The sequence below is a fragment of the Mytilus californianus genome, unplaced genomic scaffold, assembly GCF_021869535.1.
Source record: "Mytilus californianus isolate M0D057914Y unplaced genomic scaffold, xbMytCali1.0.p SCAF_10, whole genome shotgun sequence".
Classification (NCBI taxonomy): Eukaryota; Metazoa; Mollusca; class Bivalvia; order Mytilida; family Mytilidae; genus Mytilus; species Mytilus californianus.
In genome coordinates this window covers 40,404,811-40,428,118 of record NW_026262582.1, presented here as the reverse complement: position 1 = coordinate 40,428,118, position 23,308 = coordinate 40,404,811, and the positions used below count along the sequence as shown (strand labels likewise).

The 23,308-nt window shown below is 32.4% G+C and overlaps 1 protein-coding gene across 1 annotated transcript; it reads left to right on the top strand.

Moving 5' to 3' along the window:
• The first annotated feature begins 17,902 nt into the window (after positions 1-17,902).
• Positions 17,903-19,804, top strand: LOC127719083 (probable E3 ubiquitin-protein ligase MID2). The gene has a single exon (XM_052225121.1). It carries the CDS (start codon positions 17,984-17,986, stop codon positions 19,007-19,009), a length of 1,026 nt encoding a protein of 341 aa, XP_052081081.1. The 5' UTR covers positions 17,903-17,983; the 3' UTR covers positions 19,010-19,804.
• The last annotated feature ends 3,504 nt before the right edge of the window (positions 19,805-23,308 follow it).

The window sequence follows — 23,308 nt, the reverse complement described above, 5'->3', positions numbered from 1 at the left end:
ATACCGTATAACTATGAGAGATTTAAATGATAAACACGGTATGATATAGCAAAAAGGGGGTGGCTATATGATTAATTTGATTAAATGATACGAAAATAATTTGAAAAGTACTAGAACGTGAAATAGGAAATTAGAAATATTATCATTACCTGTGGGAATATTATATGAGTTTGTTTTGTTGTTATATAATTTCGTAATGTCACTTTTATTGTTTTTGGTTTTTTGTTTTACCTGTTATTGTATTTCAATCATTAAAACTGACAATAAGTTATTTTTTTCTTCTTCTTTAAATAACCTTTTTATTATATAAATATTTATTTTGTAGTGTATACATTTACTTTTCTTCCTTATGTATTTAACGAATACATTTTTAAAAATCGTCTTTAAAAATGTCAATCTCATAGATTTTTGGACTTTTTCTAAATAAAATTTTCTAATATGCTATAAGTTTAAGTTTTATCGAAATGTATGAAAAATTATTTTAAAACAACAATCACCTCTATTTGTACCTGTTATATTTTCTTCATGTTGCTCGATTTGACCAAAATGTGAAAAAAATGTAATTGTTCTGCGATTTCTTCAGAATTTTGTTATATTCATCTGAATAAGAGCGAAATTGAAATAGAATGATTCCTTTTTAAAAAACAAATTATCTTATCAAACATTATAGATATCAAAAGCTTGAAATGCTAACAGCTTCAATGTGGTCTATTACATAATTTTGGTAAGACGTTTACCAATTTTAATCGTAAAACAACTAAATGGATTACACTGCGTTTAAAAAACTATTGAAAGATGAATATCTTATTACAGACCGATGTGTAGAAGCACTTTTTTGTCAAGTATTTCCATGTTAAAATAACAAGATTTTAATAGTGCATAGCTGATTATCAGATGTTCTATTTAATAGAAAAACAAAGCATACAGGGTATGATCCATCCATGACACAAAATCAGTACATGCACAGCAAAAAACACACAAAAAGCAAAGGAACTGCGCTTTTATTGCTGTTCTTCATCTCAAAGTCACAGTGGAAAACAACTGTCATATTCCTGACTTGGTATAGGCATTTCCTGATATAGAAAATGTTGGATAAAACCTGAAGTTATTGTAATTAAAGAATTTATTTAGTTTGATTTAGTATGGCTTTTATTTTCCAGTAAACTACGGACACTGGAAATATAAAAATAAGGGGACTTGGTATGACCGCAAATGAGACAACTATCCACCCGAGACCAAAGGACGAGGATGTAAACAACTATTTCAGGTTGTTGTACGGCCTTCAACAATGAGCAAAACTCATACAGTATAGTTAAGCTTTATATGGTCTACCATGACTTATGTGAAATAATCAAACACAGAAAACTAAATGTTCAACTTACTGCGTGAACGAATAACCATGAAAATGATTTAGACTGAATTATCTTGACAGATAAAATTATTTGATCAAATATTGAAACTTCAACGGCATTTTTAAACACAGTATAACTCAAACGACTACATGTATCTGAACGCAATGCGAATATCCGAAAAGGAAAACAATTTTGCCAACTGAATGCTTGTATTAATTTTCAGACTTGGTCTTATTATTCGTAAGCTGTTTTCCAGTGGCGGATCCGGGAGTTTGGAATGGAGGACGAACATTTATGAAAAAGGTAAAAGCGAAAGTTAAAGGTTATGAAATAAAAGCATTTCTGTGTATTGATCATATTTGGTTTTTGATAAGGGAAACTGACTTCCTCTTTAATAATCACGTTTTCCCCTTTTATTACTCAAAAGGACAAATTATAAATAATCTATATATATAGCTATTGCTTTATGTCCTGGAATAGAAAATAATTGATTTTAATACTCCGGTTTCCAACACCGTGTTAAAAAATACTATTGAAGTTATTGTAATTAACGAATATATTTGTATTCATAGCTAACAGTTGGATGAGTTAGATTTCAATTGAAACAGGTGAACTGGAGATTTCTAAGCAATTACGGGTATGAAAAATTGAGAAATTTGTTCAAGCAAATTTTGATAATAGGTGGCGAAAAATACAACTACATGTGATATGTAAGGAAATAAAAGTCCTTTCATTGATATTTACAAACGAGTTGTATTTTTCCCCACTTTTCTCAAAATTAGCCTATGGTCGATTACTAAAGCCAAAGAAAAATCAAACAGAATTATGACAAACGTAACGTTTCAAGATTAAAGCAAAGAAGGTATCATACATCTGTACTTTATCTTCTTCCTCTTTTTATGAATATAATCAGATAATCCTATATCATATCTAACATGTTGCTTTTCCGCATTGATGCAATCATTTTTGTAACATTTTTTTTTCATCATCATAGGTGGCTTTGAACTCTCCTATAAACGACCTCATCCTTTCAACCCACTGCTCCTTTTAGTCACAGCTCATCATGGCGCCTACAAAAACGACGGGTACAACTGGTTGACAGCAATAAAGAGGGTATAATCATTTATCTAACGATTCATGATGCGGGAGATTACTTTTTATTATATAGTTTACAGAGTTTTAAAAGCTATAATTGATTTACTTGTGGTTGTGATATCTCTTTAATATATAGAAAAATATGTGCCGCTAATTAAGAAAGTAATGATGTTTTACGTACACAAATGTAGTCCACAAGAATCGTGTAAAAAGGATTTCCTTTCAACAATTCTCCAATGTGTTCCGAAACAGACCGTAACCACATCAAAGCTTACGAATCTTTAATTATCTTTTTTCTTTCTTATTTATTTTTCGATATTATGAAATGTTTCAATTGTCAAATCGTTGTTTTGAAAGCGAAAGTTCTTCAAGAAGGAAAATTCTTTAGTCCTTATTTGTTATTTATCTTGTTTTATATGGATGAGAGGGTAAAACTTGGTGTACAGCAGGTGATGTTTGTTAGTTATCTTGTTTTATATGGATGAGAGGGTAAAATTTGGTGTACAGCAGGTGATGTTTGTTATTTATCTTGTTTTATATGGATGAGAGGGTAAAACTTGGTGTACAGCAGGTGATGTTTGTTATTTATCTTTTTTTTATATGGATGAGAGGGTAAAACTTGGTGTACAGCAGGTGATGTTTGATATTTATCTTTTTTTATATGGACAAGAGGGTAAAACTTGGTGTACAGCAGGTGATGTCCTCATGTTCTTATAATATACATTGCGTTTAAAAATAAGATTGAAAGTACAATAATCATTATTTTATTTGCTACTCTTGTTCTTTCGTAATCGATGAGCAGATTTCAACATTAAATAGGAATCGATAGAATATTTGTTAGAAAGTTGTGTCGAATAGAACCTCTTTAAAGCCCATATTGAGGAGTGGAAAAAAATACTACAGTTATGATACCAATTTCGAGTTCATTTCTATGAATGGGTTACGTCGGTCAGGTAATATGACCCTTGGTCAATCAGAATAAATGACGTCATTAAACAATCGACTCTTACTGTGACCTGATAACATAATTAAGCATTGTAGGATCGGAAATGTACAGGAAAATGCAAGTATACCGATTACCAGCGGTAATGATATCCGATAACAAATATTAAGTGATATCTTTAAACGTTTTATATTATAATTTTAATTTTGTTGCGTTTTATGTCCAATTTCTGGATTGATCTCAGAAACGTTCAGAACTAAAAGTTTGGATAGCCAAATAAGTTATATTTTTATCCATCTGATGAGTTAAGCCTCTTTCAACTGATTTTTATAGTTCGTTCTTATGTTGTACTGTTACACCACTGTCCCAGGTTAGGGGGAGGGTTGGGATCCCGCTAACATGTTTAACCCCGCCACATTCTGTATGCATGTGCATTTCCCAAGTCAGGAGCCTGTAATTCAGTGGTTGTCGTTTGTTTATGTGTTACATATTTGTTTTTCGGTCATTTTTTGTACATAAATTAGGCCGTTAGTTTTCTGGTTTGAATTGTTTTACATTGTCATTTCGGGGTCTTTTATAGCTGACTGTGCGGTATGGGCTTTGCTCATTGTTGGAGGCCGTACGGTGACCTATTATAGTTGTTAATTTCCGTGTCATTTGGTCTCTTGTGGAGAGTTGTCTCATTGGCAATCATACCACATCTTCTTTTTTATATATATACAATACATCACAGTAGCCTTTAAAATAGCCAACCCTCAAAATGCCAACCTGTCTGTGGGAATAGCAAACTACATGAAATTTCAAATAAAGATACAATTCCCGATTTCAAACGTCCAAGCAAACATGCGTCTTGTCAAATTCTTCCAAGAAGGTACACATTTATTTATTTTTTCTGAGTCATGCAATATCGTTTGGCTAGGGACCAGAAGGGTGCCGATTCGATTGTCTTATAAAAAGCATGCAATTGTCGATAATCAACAGGACAATACTGACAGGGATAGTCCGAAAAGGGGATAAAAGTAGTTTGAAAACACGATTACTTCAAATGAGTATGTGTTGAAGGCCGTACTTTGACCTATAAAGGTTTACTTTTACAAATTGTGACTTGGATGGAGAGTTGTCTCATTGGCACTCATACCATATTTTCTTATATCTATGATAAGAATAGAATATAAAAAATCCCTATTCATAAAAAAGGAGGGATGTGGTATGATTGCCAAGGAGACGAAATGAAGTGGATGTAAGCAACAAAAGGTCGCCATACGGCCTTCAACAATGAGCTATACCCATACTGCATAGTCAGCTATAAAGGGCACCATTACGACAAAATTTGAAGTTCAATTTAGTTTCTTATTTAATCCTCGACTATGATAATATCATCCTAGCCGAAACTATTTATTAGTATAAAACACGTAAGATGGGTATAAAATTGGAGAAACCAGTACTTGTATATAAATTTGGTGAAGGAATTAGACGTAACTGTAAACTTTTGATAAACATCAAACAATTGTTATGCTGATGATTCTACTTTTAAATGGGATGTCCTCAGATATTTGTCAACTAATCGCATTGTTTGTCTGGCAAATATTTAGTTATCTATACACAAACATAGGTCTTAGCTATCGTAAAATCGTTGCCTTTTACGACAGTGTACATTTCTGTCTACAGTATGTAAGATGTAACATACACTATTAGTACATGCTTTTTACGACTACACTTTTGCAAACAGATGATATTGGTAGAATTTCAGTCACCCTGAAGTTTTGGTTGACTGCCACCGAAAGTGTTAATCAATTAAGCGTTGTAAAAATCCCGCCATGGCGCTTTATTCTCTTTTGACTTATGTGTGATTTCATTGCCATGTTCGTATCTTCTTATTTTTGAAATGAAATATGATTAATGGGGGAGTGTCGCTGAAGTTGCCGTCTATTATTATTGTTATTATATAATGTTATTAGCTTTATTAAGGCAACAGTAGTTTACCGATGTTCAAATCTAGTAAATTGATTAGGAAGAGAAAAATCAAGTTACCAAACAAAAACTAAGAGAATCGCATGCACTCCACAAGGAGCGAGAAAAGATGCATCGACAGTCTAAGGGAGCTACCATTTGATTTTTATGGGGAGGGGGGGGGGGGCTAGGATGAAATTTGAAAAAAATAGGTAGGACAGGGGTTTTGAGTAAAAAAAAAGGCAGGATGAGATTTTTTGCAAAAAAAAAAAGGCAGGATGACAATTTAGTTAAATAAAAAAGTCAGGATAAACTAAAAAAAAAAGGCAGGACCGAATAGAGTGAAAAATAAAAAGGAAGGACCGAATAGAGGGAAAAATAAAAAGGCAGGACAAAATTTTTCATCCTAGCGCCCCCCCCCCCCCCCCCCCCCCCCCCTCCACATATGCCACCCATCGTGTAAAACTCCCATGGATTAATGGAGGTTAACCATAGAAGAGAACTGAAAACTCTTGCCACAGCGTCATTGTGAAACATTCTAAAACTTCCACCATTACTGAGACAACTTTGCCAAAATAAAGATATTGTCATCAAATGAAACATTTAAACAAATGTACAAGATACAAATGAACTTGTCTTAATATCGCAGAGAGCACAAAAGGCTATCATATTAAGTACTTTATGACTCCAAGGATCTACTGGAATTGAAAGCCTCTTCCCCCAACCCACTATCTGGTACAGTGGTGTAATCGGACAATATGAGAACAAACAGTAAGCATCAGTTGGAAATGGCTTGATTCATCAGATATATATTTGACTGTACAAAGCACCCACAAAACTAAAAACAGACATAGAAGTAATAGCAGTTACTGAAAGCTACTTTACTTTGCGTTGTATTTGTCAAGCTAAGGACATTGTCATTAAATATTGTTGTTCATCTAATCAGCAGTGTACCGAAAGACACGTATCACGTTGCCGTAAAAAGAGCACAAAATAAGCGATGGTATTTAACACTTTTATGAACTCACTGGTCGACTTAGGAATAAAAACATTGACGACATGGACATCTCACATTCGACTGTTACCACATGTTAAATAAGGACATCTGTTTGGTTGTGCGAGATGTAAAAATAGTACGCAAACACGTCCAATAAGAATGGGGATGTTAAATCCGATGCTTCATATGAATGGAGAGTGTTATGACCTCTGTGAATTAAAGAACCTTTGCCACAACTCTTCGAAGGGCCTATGGGTGACCTGGTCCAAGTCAAAATGTCTGCTTATACGTTCTCCGTAGTGAAAGCTGATTATAGATTTTGTTGGTTATTTTTGGTCATTTAGCTCTTCATGTGTTAAGGTCTTATATATCCTTGGCTTTCAAATGTTTGGTAGTGAGCGTTCTTCCTGAAGGTAAACCCAAAAAAGAGCTTAGGACGCACGAAATAAATAAAGTGTTTTCTTCATTATAATAAAATTTTGAAAATTTCTTCAAATGGGTTAATTTTTTTGTTCATGGAAATAAGAATAACTGCACGATAGAAATATAAGTGACCAAACTGTACGGTACCTCATGAAACGGTATTTTGTATTTAGTTTGTACACTTTTGAACATGCCCAAGTAGATTTGCTTAGTATGAACTATTATAATGTATCATCAATGAGACAGGAAATTTGATCATTTGCAAAATCTTCTCGGCGTTTTTTTACCAAGTTGAACTAAGGTCAAGAGCTCTCAATTTGAGCGATTAGACAGACAAAGATTTTAGGTACTAATTGGAGCCTATTACCATCCCTCCTATTGAAATAATTATCAAATTGTTTGTCGTTTTATAAAAACCCAATAGAAAAGATATTCTAAATATTTAGTCAGAAGTTCTTTTAAAGTTTAATGTAAATAAATGGTGTCTTTCATCCTTTTCAATGTAAAATAATTATTTTGAACAACTTTCGAATTCACTTGAACAAGATCTGTTTATTTTAACCGAAAAATACACATTGAATTGAATTTAAAAAAGAGATTTTTTTAACTTCAAGTGACTTTTTTAAAAACTAATTTCCCATTTTGTGACTCACATTGCTTTGTTAAGCGTGATATTTTTTTCAAACAGAAGTTTAATTGTAAGTGTATAGATCTCGTTAAATTATCCAATCAAATCTCTTATATATACTTAATTTGTTGCAGATTGTTTTTACATGTTAAAATTATTTAATTAAATAAAAAGAATATTTGGATTAGAGATAGTAATGGCTTCAATCAGAACATTTTGGACTTGATAGATGGAAGATTTATTACATATTTTATATTATAACGAACTCTTAATTACATGTACATATAAATAAATAATCTATTATTAACGTGATGCATTTCCTTTTAAAAATTAAAACTCATGCTTTAAGCAAGAAGGTGAACTGTGGTTTATTTTTATCAATAGTACCGCTTAAGTCGATGCTAGGTGCCGTCTTGACCTTGTTGTAGGGTATAAATGATTCGTTCATTGTTGAAGACTCTACATCAACTGGCAAGATGAAAAACAGGAATAAAAGCCCTGTTCATTGATATTTTTTAAATTTGTCTTTGTATTCTTTGCGATTTTGTCCCATGTACATTTACTCCATATCCTTTTATTTTCTATTAAACGAATTGCGTCCGTTTGACTTGCGGGATGTGGTATAACGAATCTGCGTCCGGTTGGAAGGCCGATCGGAACATTAAATTCACACGTGATTGATCTATATGCAATTTAATGTTTGAGTTTTGAGAGTTCCTGATGAAGATAAATACAGAAAATCGCGTCGGAAACAACTTATAAAGTTATATTTTCATCAATATGAAGTAGCACTGGGTCGATACCACTGCTGGTGGACTGTTAATTGTAGCCCCCGATGGTGTTATCACCTCAGTAGTTATGCTTCGGTACTGACATGATTTGTAACTTTTTCGTAATTTCTACGTTGATAAATTATAAAATTATTAAGAAACTGAGGTTTCAACTTAATTTTACATTTCAAATTACATTTGTATGTTTTTACAAAATTTTAAATTGGTATTTATTGGTTGATCAATAGTATCGCGTTTCTATCATAAAATGAGGGTTTGGATGGAGGTCCTTCATTTTTTGTGTTATCAAATTATTTAGGTAATTTTTCACTATTCTGCATACATATAAATAAGAAGATGTGGTATGAGTGCTAATGAGACAACTATCCATCCAAGTCACAATGTGTAAAAAGTAAACAATTATAGGTCAAACTACGGCCTTGAGCATTTATGTACTGTCCATTTTTCTATATTCTTTATTTTTTGGCCCTCTATTTTGACATTTTTGCCCATTATTCACTATACTGTAAACCTCATCCAGACCCTCCTATATCGGTCAGTACGTACTCCTAGATATAATACTAATAACTTAATTTGTTTGGTTATTAGCCGTACTAATAAGACACTATTACGACTTGAAATGGAAATCCAATATTGGGCTATCAGACATTGAATGATCTATCTGAAGTTTCAAAAGCCATGTAAACACTGTATATTGACTATAACGAACGATAAATAACAGGTGCTAGATTAACGCGTTTAATTCTGAAGTAACAGTATTTACAAAATGGTAACACGTTATTTGATTCATGACTTCCTTCTGAAAAATATCTAACCTCTTTAAATTTATATCCTTGTTTTTATGAAAGTACCCTTATACTTTCTATCGTTCGTATATTGCATCTAATATGCAACATTTTAGTTTTTCAAGTTTATTCTTCAGTATGTTATTTGAAGTACAAATATACCAATGAAAGTTCGTTAAGGTTACATTTTGCACTGAATGAAAAATTCAAACATGATTTCCATAATCTGAAGAAGTAAAATCAGTTCAGATCTCGAAAATGTGAAACATAACTTGACAAAACTAAAGCAAACCGAAAGCTCTTGTAAAACTAGAATTTGAAAAGAAAGGACAAGGTACGATAAGTATCAGAGAACAGCCCCCCAGTTTTCAATCAAATTAAAAGTGACGTGCCATAAATTATAATATACTATATTTTTAAAGTTTGAAACCTATATTTTTGTCAACATCAACAGATTTGTTAACTTCGGCTGATTTAATTCATGTTTTGTTGCTGTAAACACCTCAAGATTCGCGAAAAGGGTACAATGTAGAAAAAATGACAGGTTTCCAAACGCTTTTCTCCATTTTATACTATGAGCGTACCTACGGCCCACGATCATATTTATACCTAATAATCCTTGAATATAAATGTTGATGCAGTTCAAATATCTTAATGGGCCGTAGGTACGCTCATAGTTAAAGATTAAAAAAACGTTGAAAAAACTCGTCGTAGTTTTCATTGAATCATCAAAATAATTAAAAGAACTGCGGAGATGATTTCCGGTATTCACTGGATCCGACGACAGATTTTTCTTCGTGCTATAATGGATAGTTTCTTTAAAACTTAAATTTTACATCTACGAAAAAGGAACACAGGATACTCGCATGAATTTAAAGTGAGATTTTAGCAGACCGTGAAGTTTTGACACAAAATCGAAAGGAACTGTGACAAACTTCTCTGAGAAGAATTTAGGGAATATAAATGAAACCCTCGAGATGAAACCAAAGTTATTTAATAATTGATTCATACTCAAACAGTTCTTATTTGACTAAATTTCAATATTTAGAACACTGTGACACAGACGTTAATCGCGGATTGGCATATCTGTCTAGGCATAAATACGTCTTTTGTAAAGTAAAAACTACAGAGATTTGTTAAGAATGTAACCTCCGTGAAATGTTGTATTCTAAACAAAAAGACATTTTGAATATAAATTATATACCCAACAGATCGCCGGATAATGGTGTCAATATTAAATTTTAGTACAACTTTTCCTTTCAGAAACACGTCACGTATATTTTGTTTATAAATGACGAAATCGTCGAAATGTAACCTCCGTTGAATGTAATCTCCGTTGACACTTTTGTGGAAAGTGTTTTTTTTTTCACGTCCGCATTTCTATCAAGTATGGCGTGCCAAGTTAACACTTTAGGCAATCATTACGGATGGCAAAATAAATAACACTCTGTGAAGAATAACATACATTGTATTGTATACGACATAAGAAGACACCATGTGACAATTTAATGAGGGTACATGGAGGAATGCCCTTTACCGTGAGTCGTCAAACGGTAATTTTCGGCTACCGTTAGCGTCAAATCGGTTTAAATTTTATCGTGGTTCGTCAAAGTTTCCTTATCGTGATTCGTCAGAGGTCTCAAATAATTACCGTTACCGTTATTTTTGGAAAGAATTTAACGTGATTCGTCAAAATCAGTCGATTTTTTTTATCGTCATAAAGAAAATGTACATTTTATCGTCATTCACCAAAAAATACCGTTTACGTCATTTGGCAAGATTTTTTACCGTTATTCGTCGTGAAGGCACCCCCATTACGATCCCCTTTAATTATACAATTATGTAAGTGTAACAGTACTAAAGATCAGTTATATTGTCTAATTATTTTGTATTTGTCACAAACTTATTGTTTAAAGTTTATATGGCAATAGATATTTGAATTGAATTGAATTGAACTATTAAAGATCAAACAAAACTATCCAACACTATGATGTATCTTGAGTAACTTCTTGGTCATGGTGTTGTTTGTATTTATTGAACTGATGATTTGTCATAAACAGGCGGTGTTTGTTTGTCTCATGAGTTTTGCGCTGGGTGGAAAAATGACTAACCAAGCGACTGTGCAACAAAATGTGCTTGGTGTTTTAAAAGATGAATATTTAATATTCGCAAATTAACTACAACAGGCAAATGTGTTTATAAATGTTTTATATTTCAACCTTGGAAAATAATACTATACATATCATCACTTTTATTCTTAGCTGTACGTTCTTCTTAGGAATTAAATACTTCTTTTTGTAATTGGGGTGTTAAAATACGGAAGCCGAAAAGGGCCATTCAAAAATTTTTTTTTATGTCATAATTACGACATAACATGTCGTAATAACGACATCACTATTTCGTAATAACGACATCACTATGTCGTAATTTCGACATAACATGTCGTTATAACGACATCGCTATGTCGTAATTTCGACATAACATGTCGTTATAACGACATCGCTATGTCGTAATTTCGACATAACAAGTCGTAATAACGACATCGCTATATATATAAAAGAATATGTATTATGATTGCCAAGAGACTAAATGACACAGAAATAAACAACTATAGGTCATCATAATGCCCTCAATATATGAGAAAAGCCCCCGCATAGTCAGCTATAAAAGAGGGACGAAAGATACCAGAGGGAGAGTCCCCGAAATGACAGCTGTTTAACAATTTAATTCAAACGAGTGAAAATAACGGTTTTAATAATGTACAAACAAAGACCGAAAAACGAATATGTTACACAGCAACAAATGACAACCACTGAATTACAGACTCCTGACCGCTATGTGATAATAACGACAACCTTATAGTTTAACTTTTCACTTTTTGAAGCGATAGGAATTTCAAAATGGTCGCCAGTAAAGGCAAAGTTTGTATCGTAAACAAATTCATCTTTTTTTTTTTGAGAATATTGAACACTTTATGCAATCAAGCTCAATTAAAGTTATTCACTAGAACCTCAGACTTGCACATACTAGAACTTTATTTATAATCAAGTAAAATGAGACCCAGTTGAATAGGGGAGCAATTCAAGCTCCCTGGAGCCTCTAATTATGTTTGGCATTGCAGGTTCTGAATAAGATGAATTTTAAGCTTTTCCCATTAAAGACTATGTTAAACTTTGGACTCATAGTGCTCAGACCCACGGATCTCTGTACCTTCATTTGTACACACTTGAATCTTAATGTACTACTGAGGCTTGATGCAAATTATAACTGCATTGCTATTGTTGGTTCTTAATGAGATTCTTCAAGCGTCCTCCCCATTGAAGCCCTATTAAAACTTTGTACCCCAAGTTCTTTTAACCACTGTTCCCCAGGATAACTATTCCTACAAACTTAGAGGGAGGGTTGGGATCCCGCTAACATGTTTAACCCCGCCAGATTCTTAATGTATGTGTCTGTCCCAAGTCTTTAATTTACATATTTGTTTTTCGTTTATTTTTGTACATAAAATAGGCCGCTAGTTTTTCTCGTTTGAATTGTATTACATTTGTCATTTCGGGGCCTTTTATAGCTGACTATGCGGTATGGGCTGTGATCATTGTTGAAGGCCGTACGGTGACCTATAATTGTTAGTTTCTGTGTCATTTGGTTTCTTGTTGAGAGTTGCGTTTTTGAATAAACCAGCGTATCCCAAAGCCTTGATAACCTCTGTAGGCCCCAATTAAGACGAAAAAACATCAAAATTGGAGAGAAAACTGAAAATAAATGGTTTCTAACCTCAGCAATGCAGTAATAATTTGCATCAAGCCTCAGTAGTTACTGTACATTAAGATTCAAGTGTGTACAAATGAAGGTACAGAGATCCGTGGGTCTAAGCACTATGAGTCCAAAGTTTAACATAGTCTTTATTGGGAAAAGCTTAAATTCATCTTATTCAGAACCTGCAATGGAAATGCAGGACTTCATAATTTACACAAATCTGTACATGCCAAACATAATTAGAGGCTCCAAGTAGCTTAATTAAGCTGGATTGCATATAGTGTTCATTATTCTATAAAAAAAAGATGAATTTGTTTCCGCTACAAACTTTGCCTTTACTGACAACCATTTTGAAATGCCTATCGCATCAAAAAGTGAAAAGTTAAACTATAAGGTTGCCGTTATTATCACATAGCGGTCAGGAGTCTGTAATTCAGTGGTTGTCATTTGTTGCTGTGTTACATATTCTTTGTTTGTACATTATTAAAACCGTTATTTTCCCTCGTTTGAATTAAATTATTAAACAGCTGTCATGTCGGGGACTCTCCCTCTGGTATCTTTCGTCCCTCTTTTATAGCTGACTATGCGGGGGCTTTTCTCATTATTGAGGGCATTATGATGACCTATAGTTGTTAATTTCTGTGTCATTAAGTCTCTTGGCAATCATAATACATATTCTTATATATTTATAGCGATGTCGTTATTACGACATAGCTATGTCGTTATTACGACATAGTGATGTCGTAATAACGACATGTTATGTCGAAATTACGACATAGCGATGTCGTTATAACGACATGTTATGTCGAAATTACGACATAGCTATGTCGTAATAACGACATCGCTATAAATATATAAGAATATGTATTATGATTGCCAAGAGACTTAATGACACAGAAATTAACAACTATAGGTCATCGAAGCATTCAAAGCATTATTACATTTTAATGCTACAACCACGAAATTACGAGTTTTATCAAATTTTTCGTTTGTTTTCCTATGCGTTCTTGAAACATTGTCAGGGGGAAGTACTTGCTGTCATACAGGTTGCATTTTTTGTTGTTGGAAATAACATCTGATTTTGGAATGTCTCTCGATTGTTGTCATACAATCAAAAGTATGGCTTCTAATGAGACATACAACTGCAAGTACTCTCAGATCTGTACTTTGTGTTTTTTTTTTTTTGTTGTTGTTAGGGATGTATAAATACCCTGCCACGTCCAGGCTGTGTTTTTGTTGGATGTTTTCTACTTTGTATAGATCTGATGAGTCAAGGCATTTTCAACTGATTTTTATTGTTTATATTCAGTTCTTATGTTGTGCTGTAACACCACTGTCCCAGGTTATGGGGAGGGTTGAGTGCTCACAAACATGTTTAACCCCGCCACATTCTTTATGTGCCTGTCCCAAGTCAGGAGCCTGTAGTTCAGTGGTTTTCGTTGATTCATGTCTGTCATACTTGTTTTTTGTAAATTGTTTTGTTATAAATTAGGCAGTCAATTTTCTCAATTGAATTGTTTCACATTTTTTATGTCGGGGTCTTTTATAGCCGACTATTTGGTATGGGTTTTTCTCATTGTTAAAGGCCATACGGTTGCCTATAATTGCTTACATCCACTTCATTTGAACTTGGGTGGACAGTTGTCTCATTGGCAATCATACCACATCTCCTTATCTTTATATGTAGTGTTATTATTGATAATAAAAAGTTGAGATAACCAAATGTCGTACTATTACAACTTTTAAAATTGTGCCATTTGATTAAACATTAAATGTGCAGTCAGTTTTGACAAGATTTTGTATAGTTTTAATTAATTTATTCTATCTATTTAATTGTACAATGACTTTAAATGAAGAATGCGTATAGTAAATATTATTCTTATTATATAAATTATTGCTTAAACATACGCACATACCGAAATAATTGACCTCTGCAATTATATACTTTTATCAGTAACTTGCCTGTCCAAATATAATTGTTTTTTTTTATGAACAAAATATAAAAAACACAAAAACATAACTAAAAAATACAAAATGCAAAATAGATCTATGAGCTTTACATGATAGTTACGAACCATTCAACACGACAGGAAAGAGAAACCATTTTCGACATCGCCAGTATCCACATCATATTTACAGATAAAAAAAAATTCCATATTTCATTTCATCATGAAAGAAACGGCAGATTATTCAGTACTCAGTTCTCACTTTTCTTTATCATGTTTCCCTGGCTTCCAAGAAGAAATGAATGGAGACATTATGTTTAACTTAAGTATTCTTGAATCTTCTTCATCTTCTTTTGGATTCTATTCTCATATACACTTATCCTAGCCGACACTTATTTTTTTACATTGACTTATGATATTTAGCATAAAGTGTATAACTTTAAGATACCATATCAGTCTAATATCATTATGACCTTTACCCTTGACTTACAAGGTAAAATAATTGAGTTGTATATGTCCAACTCAAAAACCATATATATTTTTACAGGCCATGTCAATTCATTTTGGCTGTACCGGAGGACCCCTTGAGGTCATATCCCCCTTATATCATGAATCGTTAATTACATTGTATCTCTAAAATGGTTTATATCCCCATCCATTGCCTTGATAAGCCATTTCTAATTCACCATAGGATTTGTACCCAGGGGACACATTCATATCCCCAACGTACATCATATTAATTATTTATTGCCAGGATTAGACATTTTATTCCAGACGAGGTCTGTTTGTGGTACAACTCATGTCTCTTTCATTTCATTAACTGTTAAATATCTTTAAAAAATTGTTCAGACCTACCCTTAATTAGTAAATCCTTTGTATTCTTGTTTTCATGAAAAGACCTTCACATTGAAACATAGGTTTTGTAGTTGTCTGTAATTAAAAACAAATTGTTGTTGCTAAGCAACATGTGGGTTTCTATGCCCGATATAGAATTCGTCAAAAAAGATTAATGATAATCTAGATGTTTATATCATAGTGTAACACCATATGAGAAAGTATATTCTTCCAAAATTACTAAATTCATACTTCAGATAACACAAAGAACCCATTATTGAACGGTTGCTATGCACTTGTTATGTATCTAAGTTGTTGATATGCATCAAGGGAACTACAATTGAACTGACTTTCATTTCTAACCAATAGTTGTTCATTAACAGACAATCTGCATTACATTTAGTTTAATTAGTACAATAAAATGACTAATTGATTTGTAGTTGTCTTTAATTCAAACATTAATTTTGCTGTTGCTAAGCAACATTTGTGTTGCTATGCTCAATACAGAAAGTGTTAAGAAGAATAATGATGACTTGACTAAGATATTGAATATAATGGAATGCAACACCATATGAAAAAGAAAAGTCTTAAAAAAACTGCTAAATTCATACTTCAGAGGGGGAATACACCTAATTTTGCACCATTAACTAGGCAACACTTCTGTTGTTAGGTTGTTTTAAGCATACAGTAAATGAAATCAAAGGGACTATTCATTTGCGACTTTAAGTTCTTCTTAAACAATCAGTTTTAATTGGAATAATTGTTCTAATTTGTACCGATAAACAATTAATATGTATTAATTTTGATATTTGATAGAAACCGTTGATAGGCAACCTTCCTTTCACCGGAACACAATAAAATCATTGTTTTTTCATGTTTCTTCACTAAGATTATCAATGATATTAATATAAATTTAATTTATGTGGATAGGGGGCCAAAAACACCCCTTATCGTACCTTGTCCTTTTACCATTTGCCATTTGACTTATTTTCTTTTTTGCAATTTAAAACGGACATTTAAAGATACCCATCATAGACCGTGACATTTTAGCTACTGTATTAGTAAACTTTTTGTGTAAATCGAAATATAAAAAATATAATTCTCGCGTGATAATTATATTATATTTTTTATCTTTTTAATTGGAAATGTAATATTTGTCAAAAATAATTGAAATTATGGTGTTATGTTCATTGGAGGATGCATTTTTGCATTTTCCTAGCTCTGATCAAAATTCATGCATGGAGTATATAGGTATATTTTATTACTATTAGTAGCAAATCTCGATTCGTCGCCAGCGATTGAAATACCAATGCCCAAATTGTCAGCAAAGATAAAAAGCATAGATTCGCAACGTTTTTGCAGCTCTACATGTATCATTAAAGCTTTACATTTTGTACTGTAATATGAACAGTAGTTCTTGCCATTGAATTTCGTGTACTTGTAATAGGGACTGTGTTTCTATTGCACTTCTGCAATCTAATGACAAATAGCAGTTTATTTATTTTTCCTTTTTTTATAGATCTAACAAGTATATGAAGTTATGTTATATCGCATTTATAAAATTTAGGTTTCATATTATTTATACTGATATTGTGATCGCAACTGTATAAATCCCCCGGGTTGACTGAGGTAAACACATTTGGTAAACCAGGACTTCTCCAATCCGGCAATACAACAACTGTTATCCTTAGGCAATAAGATGGGAGTTATATCATGCCAATCATACCACTTCACCTTATTTTAATATAAATCATGAGAAGGTACCCGTTTGAGGTTCCCGGATTTATAACTACACATATACGGTCGGGAAAAGGGTGTTTAACCCAATGCCATGTATTGCGAGTATTCCATGCTTTATGCATATGCATGTGATAAAATCTCTGCAAGAAATCTTTAAATGGTCGGTAGGTGACCATTCCAAGTCAAAAGTCCCTAATCCAAATTGCCTTCTTTTTAGTGTTGTCCAGCCTTATTTTAATATAAATCATGAGAAGGTACCCGTTTGAGGTTCCCGGATTTATAACTACACATATACGGTCGGGAAAAGGGTGTTTAACCCAATGCCATGTATTGCGAGTATTCCATGCTTTATGCATATGCATGTGATAAAATCTCTGCAAGAAATCTTTAAATGGTCGGTAGGTGACCATTACAAGTCAAAAGTCCCTAATCCAAATTGCCTTCTTTTTAGTGTTGTCCAGTCAAACTTGCCCGTCCTTCATTGAAGTCGACCCACTGTACAGTTTTTTTCAATTTTTCCTCGTTCTGAAGGTGCATAAAACATTTTATATTTTGTCAAATAATTTGAAAGAACAATTAAACCATTATACCATAAACGTCACACTTACAACAGAAGACGGATTTAAACATTTCCGTTCTCATCGATATATTTCATTTTACAATTTAGTTATCCCGGTCGCACTAGGTGAGGAATGTTTTGAACAAACATACAGACAAAAAAAAGCTTGATACCAGCGAATAAAATGGCGACAACTGAAGTAAGTTCTTGTACAACAGACGACGATATAACAACATGTACAATTTGTCTAGAACAGTTTAATATTCCGAAATATTTACCTTGTTTACATACTTTTTGCGAAAGTTGTATCGCAACATATATTACTTCCGCATTTGAAAAAGACAGAACAAGTATTGACTGCCCTATTTGTAGGTCTAAAGTTTCTGCCCCTGAGGCAAGAATAACACCCGAAGAATGGTCAAAACAGATGCCCTTGAATTTTCTCCTGGTTGGATTAATCGAAAAATATAAAGTGGAACGTACCGAAAAGATATGTATGTCATGCGAACGATTTGATGTCAATACGAAGTCAGAAGCGTCTTCCGTGTGCATTGATTGCTCTGATGCTCTTTGCGCAAATTGTACACGATGTCATAAAAGTAATAAATTAAGTTCAAATCATGAAATAGTTCCAATATCAGACATTTCGAAAGAAGGGTACGCTTTGAAATCTTTTAAGAATATGTGCTCCGAGCACAAAAATAAAGAGTTAGAACTGTTCTGTGTTGATCATGATTTACCATGCTGTTCAATATGTGTTTCCGTAAAACATAGAAAATGTGAGAATGTTTTGACTATCGAAGAAGCTGCTAAAAATTTCCGAGCTTTGAACAAAGTAAGCAAGACTGAAAATGAGGTTAGTGCTTTATTGGTTGATTTAGATACTGTGTTGGAAGCTGAAAAAAGTTCTTTAGTTGACATGGACGCCGCTTTTGATTTAGAATTGCAGAAATGTGATACTTTTTGGAAAATATTGCAGAAAAGGATTGAGGAACTTAAAATCAAATGGACAAACAAATATAAAGAAACCTTCCACAGTGAAAAGGGAAAACTCGAGTTATCTATTCAGAAGGTCGAGAATAGAAAAACAGCTATCGCAAATACTAAGCAAATATTGGAAGCAACCTTAAAAGAGGCTTCGGATGTTCAATTGATGATTGAAGTTCAGAAGCTAAATAGATACATTGATAAAGATTTTGGAAATTTTTGAGACTTCTGCAATAACGTGTAAAATAGAGATTCAATTTCTAAAAGATATAGACGACATTGTTAAAAACATTGAAGAACAAATCGTCATAAACATCGATAAAAAAGCAAAGGCTTTAGATTTGTCAAGTTCCAAATGTGTTAAAAACATTGCAAAAACTGAAAAGTTTTATGACTTTGCAGAGAAAGTAGTTGACGATGCTCAGTATATTCCCACTTGGGGCACAGATCCGATAAAAGCAGAAAAAAAGAAGAAAAAATTTTTTTAAAAAAGAAAAGAAAATTTAAAAAAAGAAAAGAAAAATGAAATGAAAAAAAAAGAAAAGTTAAGGCGGGAAATGCAAAAAGAGAATACATAATCACACCGTTTTAAACACTTTCACACATTTACCAATGAAAACTCAATCAGATTCGAAGAGTGGTATTATCAAACTTAATCTAAGCAGCACTTATTGAACTTTTTATTTAATATGTATTATTCTGAATAAAATTTGACAACTACAAAACAGTTTTCAGAACAAAATAATTCTTTTTGATACGAAACATTCATACGATGAGTGCCCCTTAATGATGAAATTTATAACTAACATTCCAAAATGTTGACGGGATAAGAAACACAAGTAATTGTTTCCTGTTTTTTCCGCTTCTCCTAATTAATCCCTGAGCCACGACACTAAGTCAGGTTGGAATATTGACGTCAAATGAAATGCCTCTTTATCGGAATGTCATGTAAAAAAAATTAACAAAAAATCTGTTTTGAATGTTCCGTAGGTAGCCCACCCCTATCCAAAATACCATCTTTTCCCCTATAATTTCTTCTTTGGTTTACCCATGTTACACTTTTCTCATTGTTGAAAGCCGTTCGGTGACCTATAATTGTTATTGTTAATGTCAGAGATGTCTCATTGGCATCTTCTTATTTTTTTATTTACCTATTGAATAAATTATTCTTTTTTCTCTCGTCTCGTCATTATAATACGAAGGACATTGAGCATAAAACATCAATCAATAGATTGAACATTTTTTTCGTTTTCTTAACCACGTCTTTAAAACTATTTAAATTATTCGGGCATATTTTTTTTTTATAGTTTTGAAGTCTATAGCTTCTGAATACTGTAATATCAGACCATTTGAAAAGGCTAATAAAAGATTTAAAAGGTTTTTTTATTTGGTGTACCAATCGCACGTTTCTTGTACATAATAATAGCGTTTGAATCCAAACATTTGGAAGGCCTAATAAAGTACGAAGTTGAAGACCATTAAAAGCCGACGATTCCGAAAATTTGTGCCTGGTGCCGGGGTAGAAAAACCTTAGCATTTCGAATACATCAATATTTTAGAAACGTAAATTTATAGAAAATTAACATATTAGTGATATTTTATGTCATCACAAAAGTTCTAACTACTAGACTGCTGATACCATCGGGAACGAAAGGTACACCAGCAGTGGCATCAACCCAGAGGTTGAACAAACTCATCCAAAATACAAGGCGTATAAAATTACAAGCTTATGCTTAAGTTGCATGTTTTTTATAGATTTTGCCTAATTTTGTAAATTGTGGATTAAAAAAACATCCATCCTTTCATATCTACGTTCGAACTGATAGATTTCATTCATGACATGTATTTTATTTAAAGAAGAAAAGAGAGGCGGAAAAGAACTCACAATGTCTTGGCAAAAAACGAAAACGACCAAAGAAAGGAGTGAGATGCAATACTCATGAACAACTATAAAGGCAAGATTTTAACAGAACTGACGTGGCAAGTCTTTGCTCTCACAAATTTACAACGTGTGTAAAAATACCATTGGAAACATATTATTTAATAAGAGATTCACACTTTCATTGTTTGTCAGTCACTATCGTAAATGGCTTGAACGAATACTTATTGTGCGTAGTTGTTTGGCAGATATTGTATCATTGAGTTGGAATCTGTTTACCCTTCCGGAGCAACTGAGAACACCCGTTGTTTGTCTTTTCTCCGTCTTTCGTTTTTTTTTTTGCCATGGCATGTTGGTTTTTCTTCGACTTATGAGCTTTGAATTTCCCCCTTTTTATCTTCCGCCTTTTATTTAGAACACCCTTAGCACATACTCAATAATACTATCAATAAATACTCGTTCAAACATATCTTGTGAACGAATACCAAAGAATACAATATCGTTTTGGTTATACATGTATTTAAAATTGTAATGCCACATAGCAGCGCTAATTTTGTTTGGATAACGTCACAAATTGTAGGTTATTAATTACATGATTGAAATGCTGAACTTAAGCTTGCAAGCGCAGTCATATTTATTTATATAGTATACATATATTCATATAAAATCAGATTTAAGGATGTCTTTTTCTGATATTTAAGTATCGTTGAAATCTCGTTCGGGAATTATTTCCAAAACATGAGATACAAGTGAAAAATATCAATGAATCTTAAAAATATTATAATCAAACTAAACTCAATGAAAAAATTGTGTACTTAAAATAAGTAGTTTTTAAGTAATAAAATTTTCAAATTTTATAACCAATCCGTGTCATCAGCCAAAATGTTGGGAAAATGGGTTAGGATACAAGGAAATGATTTTACCAAAAATATGTACATCCCATATCAATTTTGTCTTTTGAAAATTCTTAGATATGTATTTTTCAAATCATTTATAACAAAGAAGTTGAAATAATATGCTTTTTGTTCTAAAACAAAAGAAAAAAATCCCAAATTTACAAAATTGACAGCATGGTCAATTTGACAAGAAAAATCAACAAAATTTTATAAAAGTTTTAATATTAACACCAAACTATAGATTTTTAAGGTAAATTTATTCATATTGGTTCATTTCATCTTAAGCGAAAGCATGAAAAAAAAGTTTAATTTTGAAACTGTGATTCTTTTCATGATGATAGCCTAAAAATGAGTTAAAATTTATGAAAAATGGGAAAATCATTAAAAATAGGTAAATGGCCGTAGCGAAAAAAGAAGTGCACCACAATATGATTTTTAATCAATTACTGTCTTACAGTCATATAAACCCAAAAATCAAGAAAAGAAAAAAAGTTTAATTCTAGAAATTTTGGACTCCTAAGAGGTGTACATCCTTAAAGTATAATTCAACGATGTTTCGCAGTTGCATTGTAATTAAGATAACAGTATTATAGTATTTGAATATTTCAGGGCATCAATTTTTATGTAATGCTCTAAAGGCATGAACAAGACTCTTCAATTACAATACTGTTATCTTCTAAATCCATGCAAGGAATAGGATTTATCTAAAATGTATTTCTCTGTACTGAATGTTCTTGCGTTTGTTTGTACTGTATTCATGTCACCTAGTGTTGTCATTTTAGCGGTATTTTTTAACATTGCCATATAAGCGGGAGGTTTGGCTAGCCATAAAACCAGGTTCAATCCACCATTTTTTCTTAAAATGTCCTGTACCAAGTCAGGAATATAACAGTTGTTATCAAATAGTCCGTTTCTATGTATGTTGGCGTTTGTTTTTGTTGCAGTTCAGTGTTTCTGTTGTTCCGTTGTTTTCCTCTTATAGTTGATGTGTTTCCCTCGGTTTTAGTTTGTAACCCGGATTTGTTTTCTCTTAATCAATTTATGACTTTTGAACAACGGTATACTACTGTTGTCTTTATTTAAAGGTTATAGCCTGAAATGGATTTTTGGTCATGTAATAGATCTTTCCTTATGAAATGAGGACTGATAATACAAATTCGTGAACTGAAATACAAGTGCATATATAACAAATAATGCAATGCAATATTACTCACTGTACATGTTTGGAGACTAGAAGTGTATCGAGGTCACAAAATGTTTCTTCATCAGATATATTCGATTTCAAAAGTTTGGAAACCAATAAAATAAAAAAAACTTTCAAGAACAAAGATAAAATGTACTTTCAATGTCTTTTTGATATAGGGTCCAATTAAAAAGAAATTTAGTTTCAAATATTTGTGATTTATAAGGTCTCACAAAACAGAGAAAGTCATTATTCATTAACACATGCTATTAGAAATCTGCGAAAAATTTCTTTTAACGAAAATACGAAGCTACAAAAAATAATCCATTTTTTTTCCAAATGACACTTGTTCATTATTTTATCACTTGGCATAATGATATCAGTGTGTTCAAGCTTGCTGGTTCTTCTTTCATTTATTACCTCTCAAATGTCTTTATTTTTCAACACATAAAAAAGGTACAGCATTTCAAACATAAACAGTTGCATTTTCAAAATATACTCTGTTGTGTTACCTCAATCGTGGTAATATAACAAGATGATTAAAACTCGATTGTATAGATTTTA

Excerpts from the sequence above, each read along its gene's own strand:
- LOC127719083 (XM_052225121.1), top strand. The coding sequence starts at position 17,984 with ATGGCGACAACTGAAGTAAGTTCTTGTACAACAGACGACGATATAACA.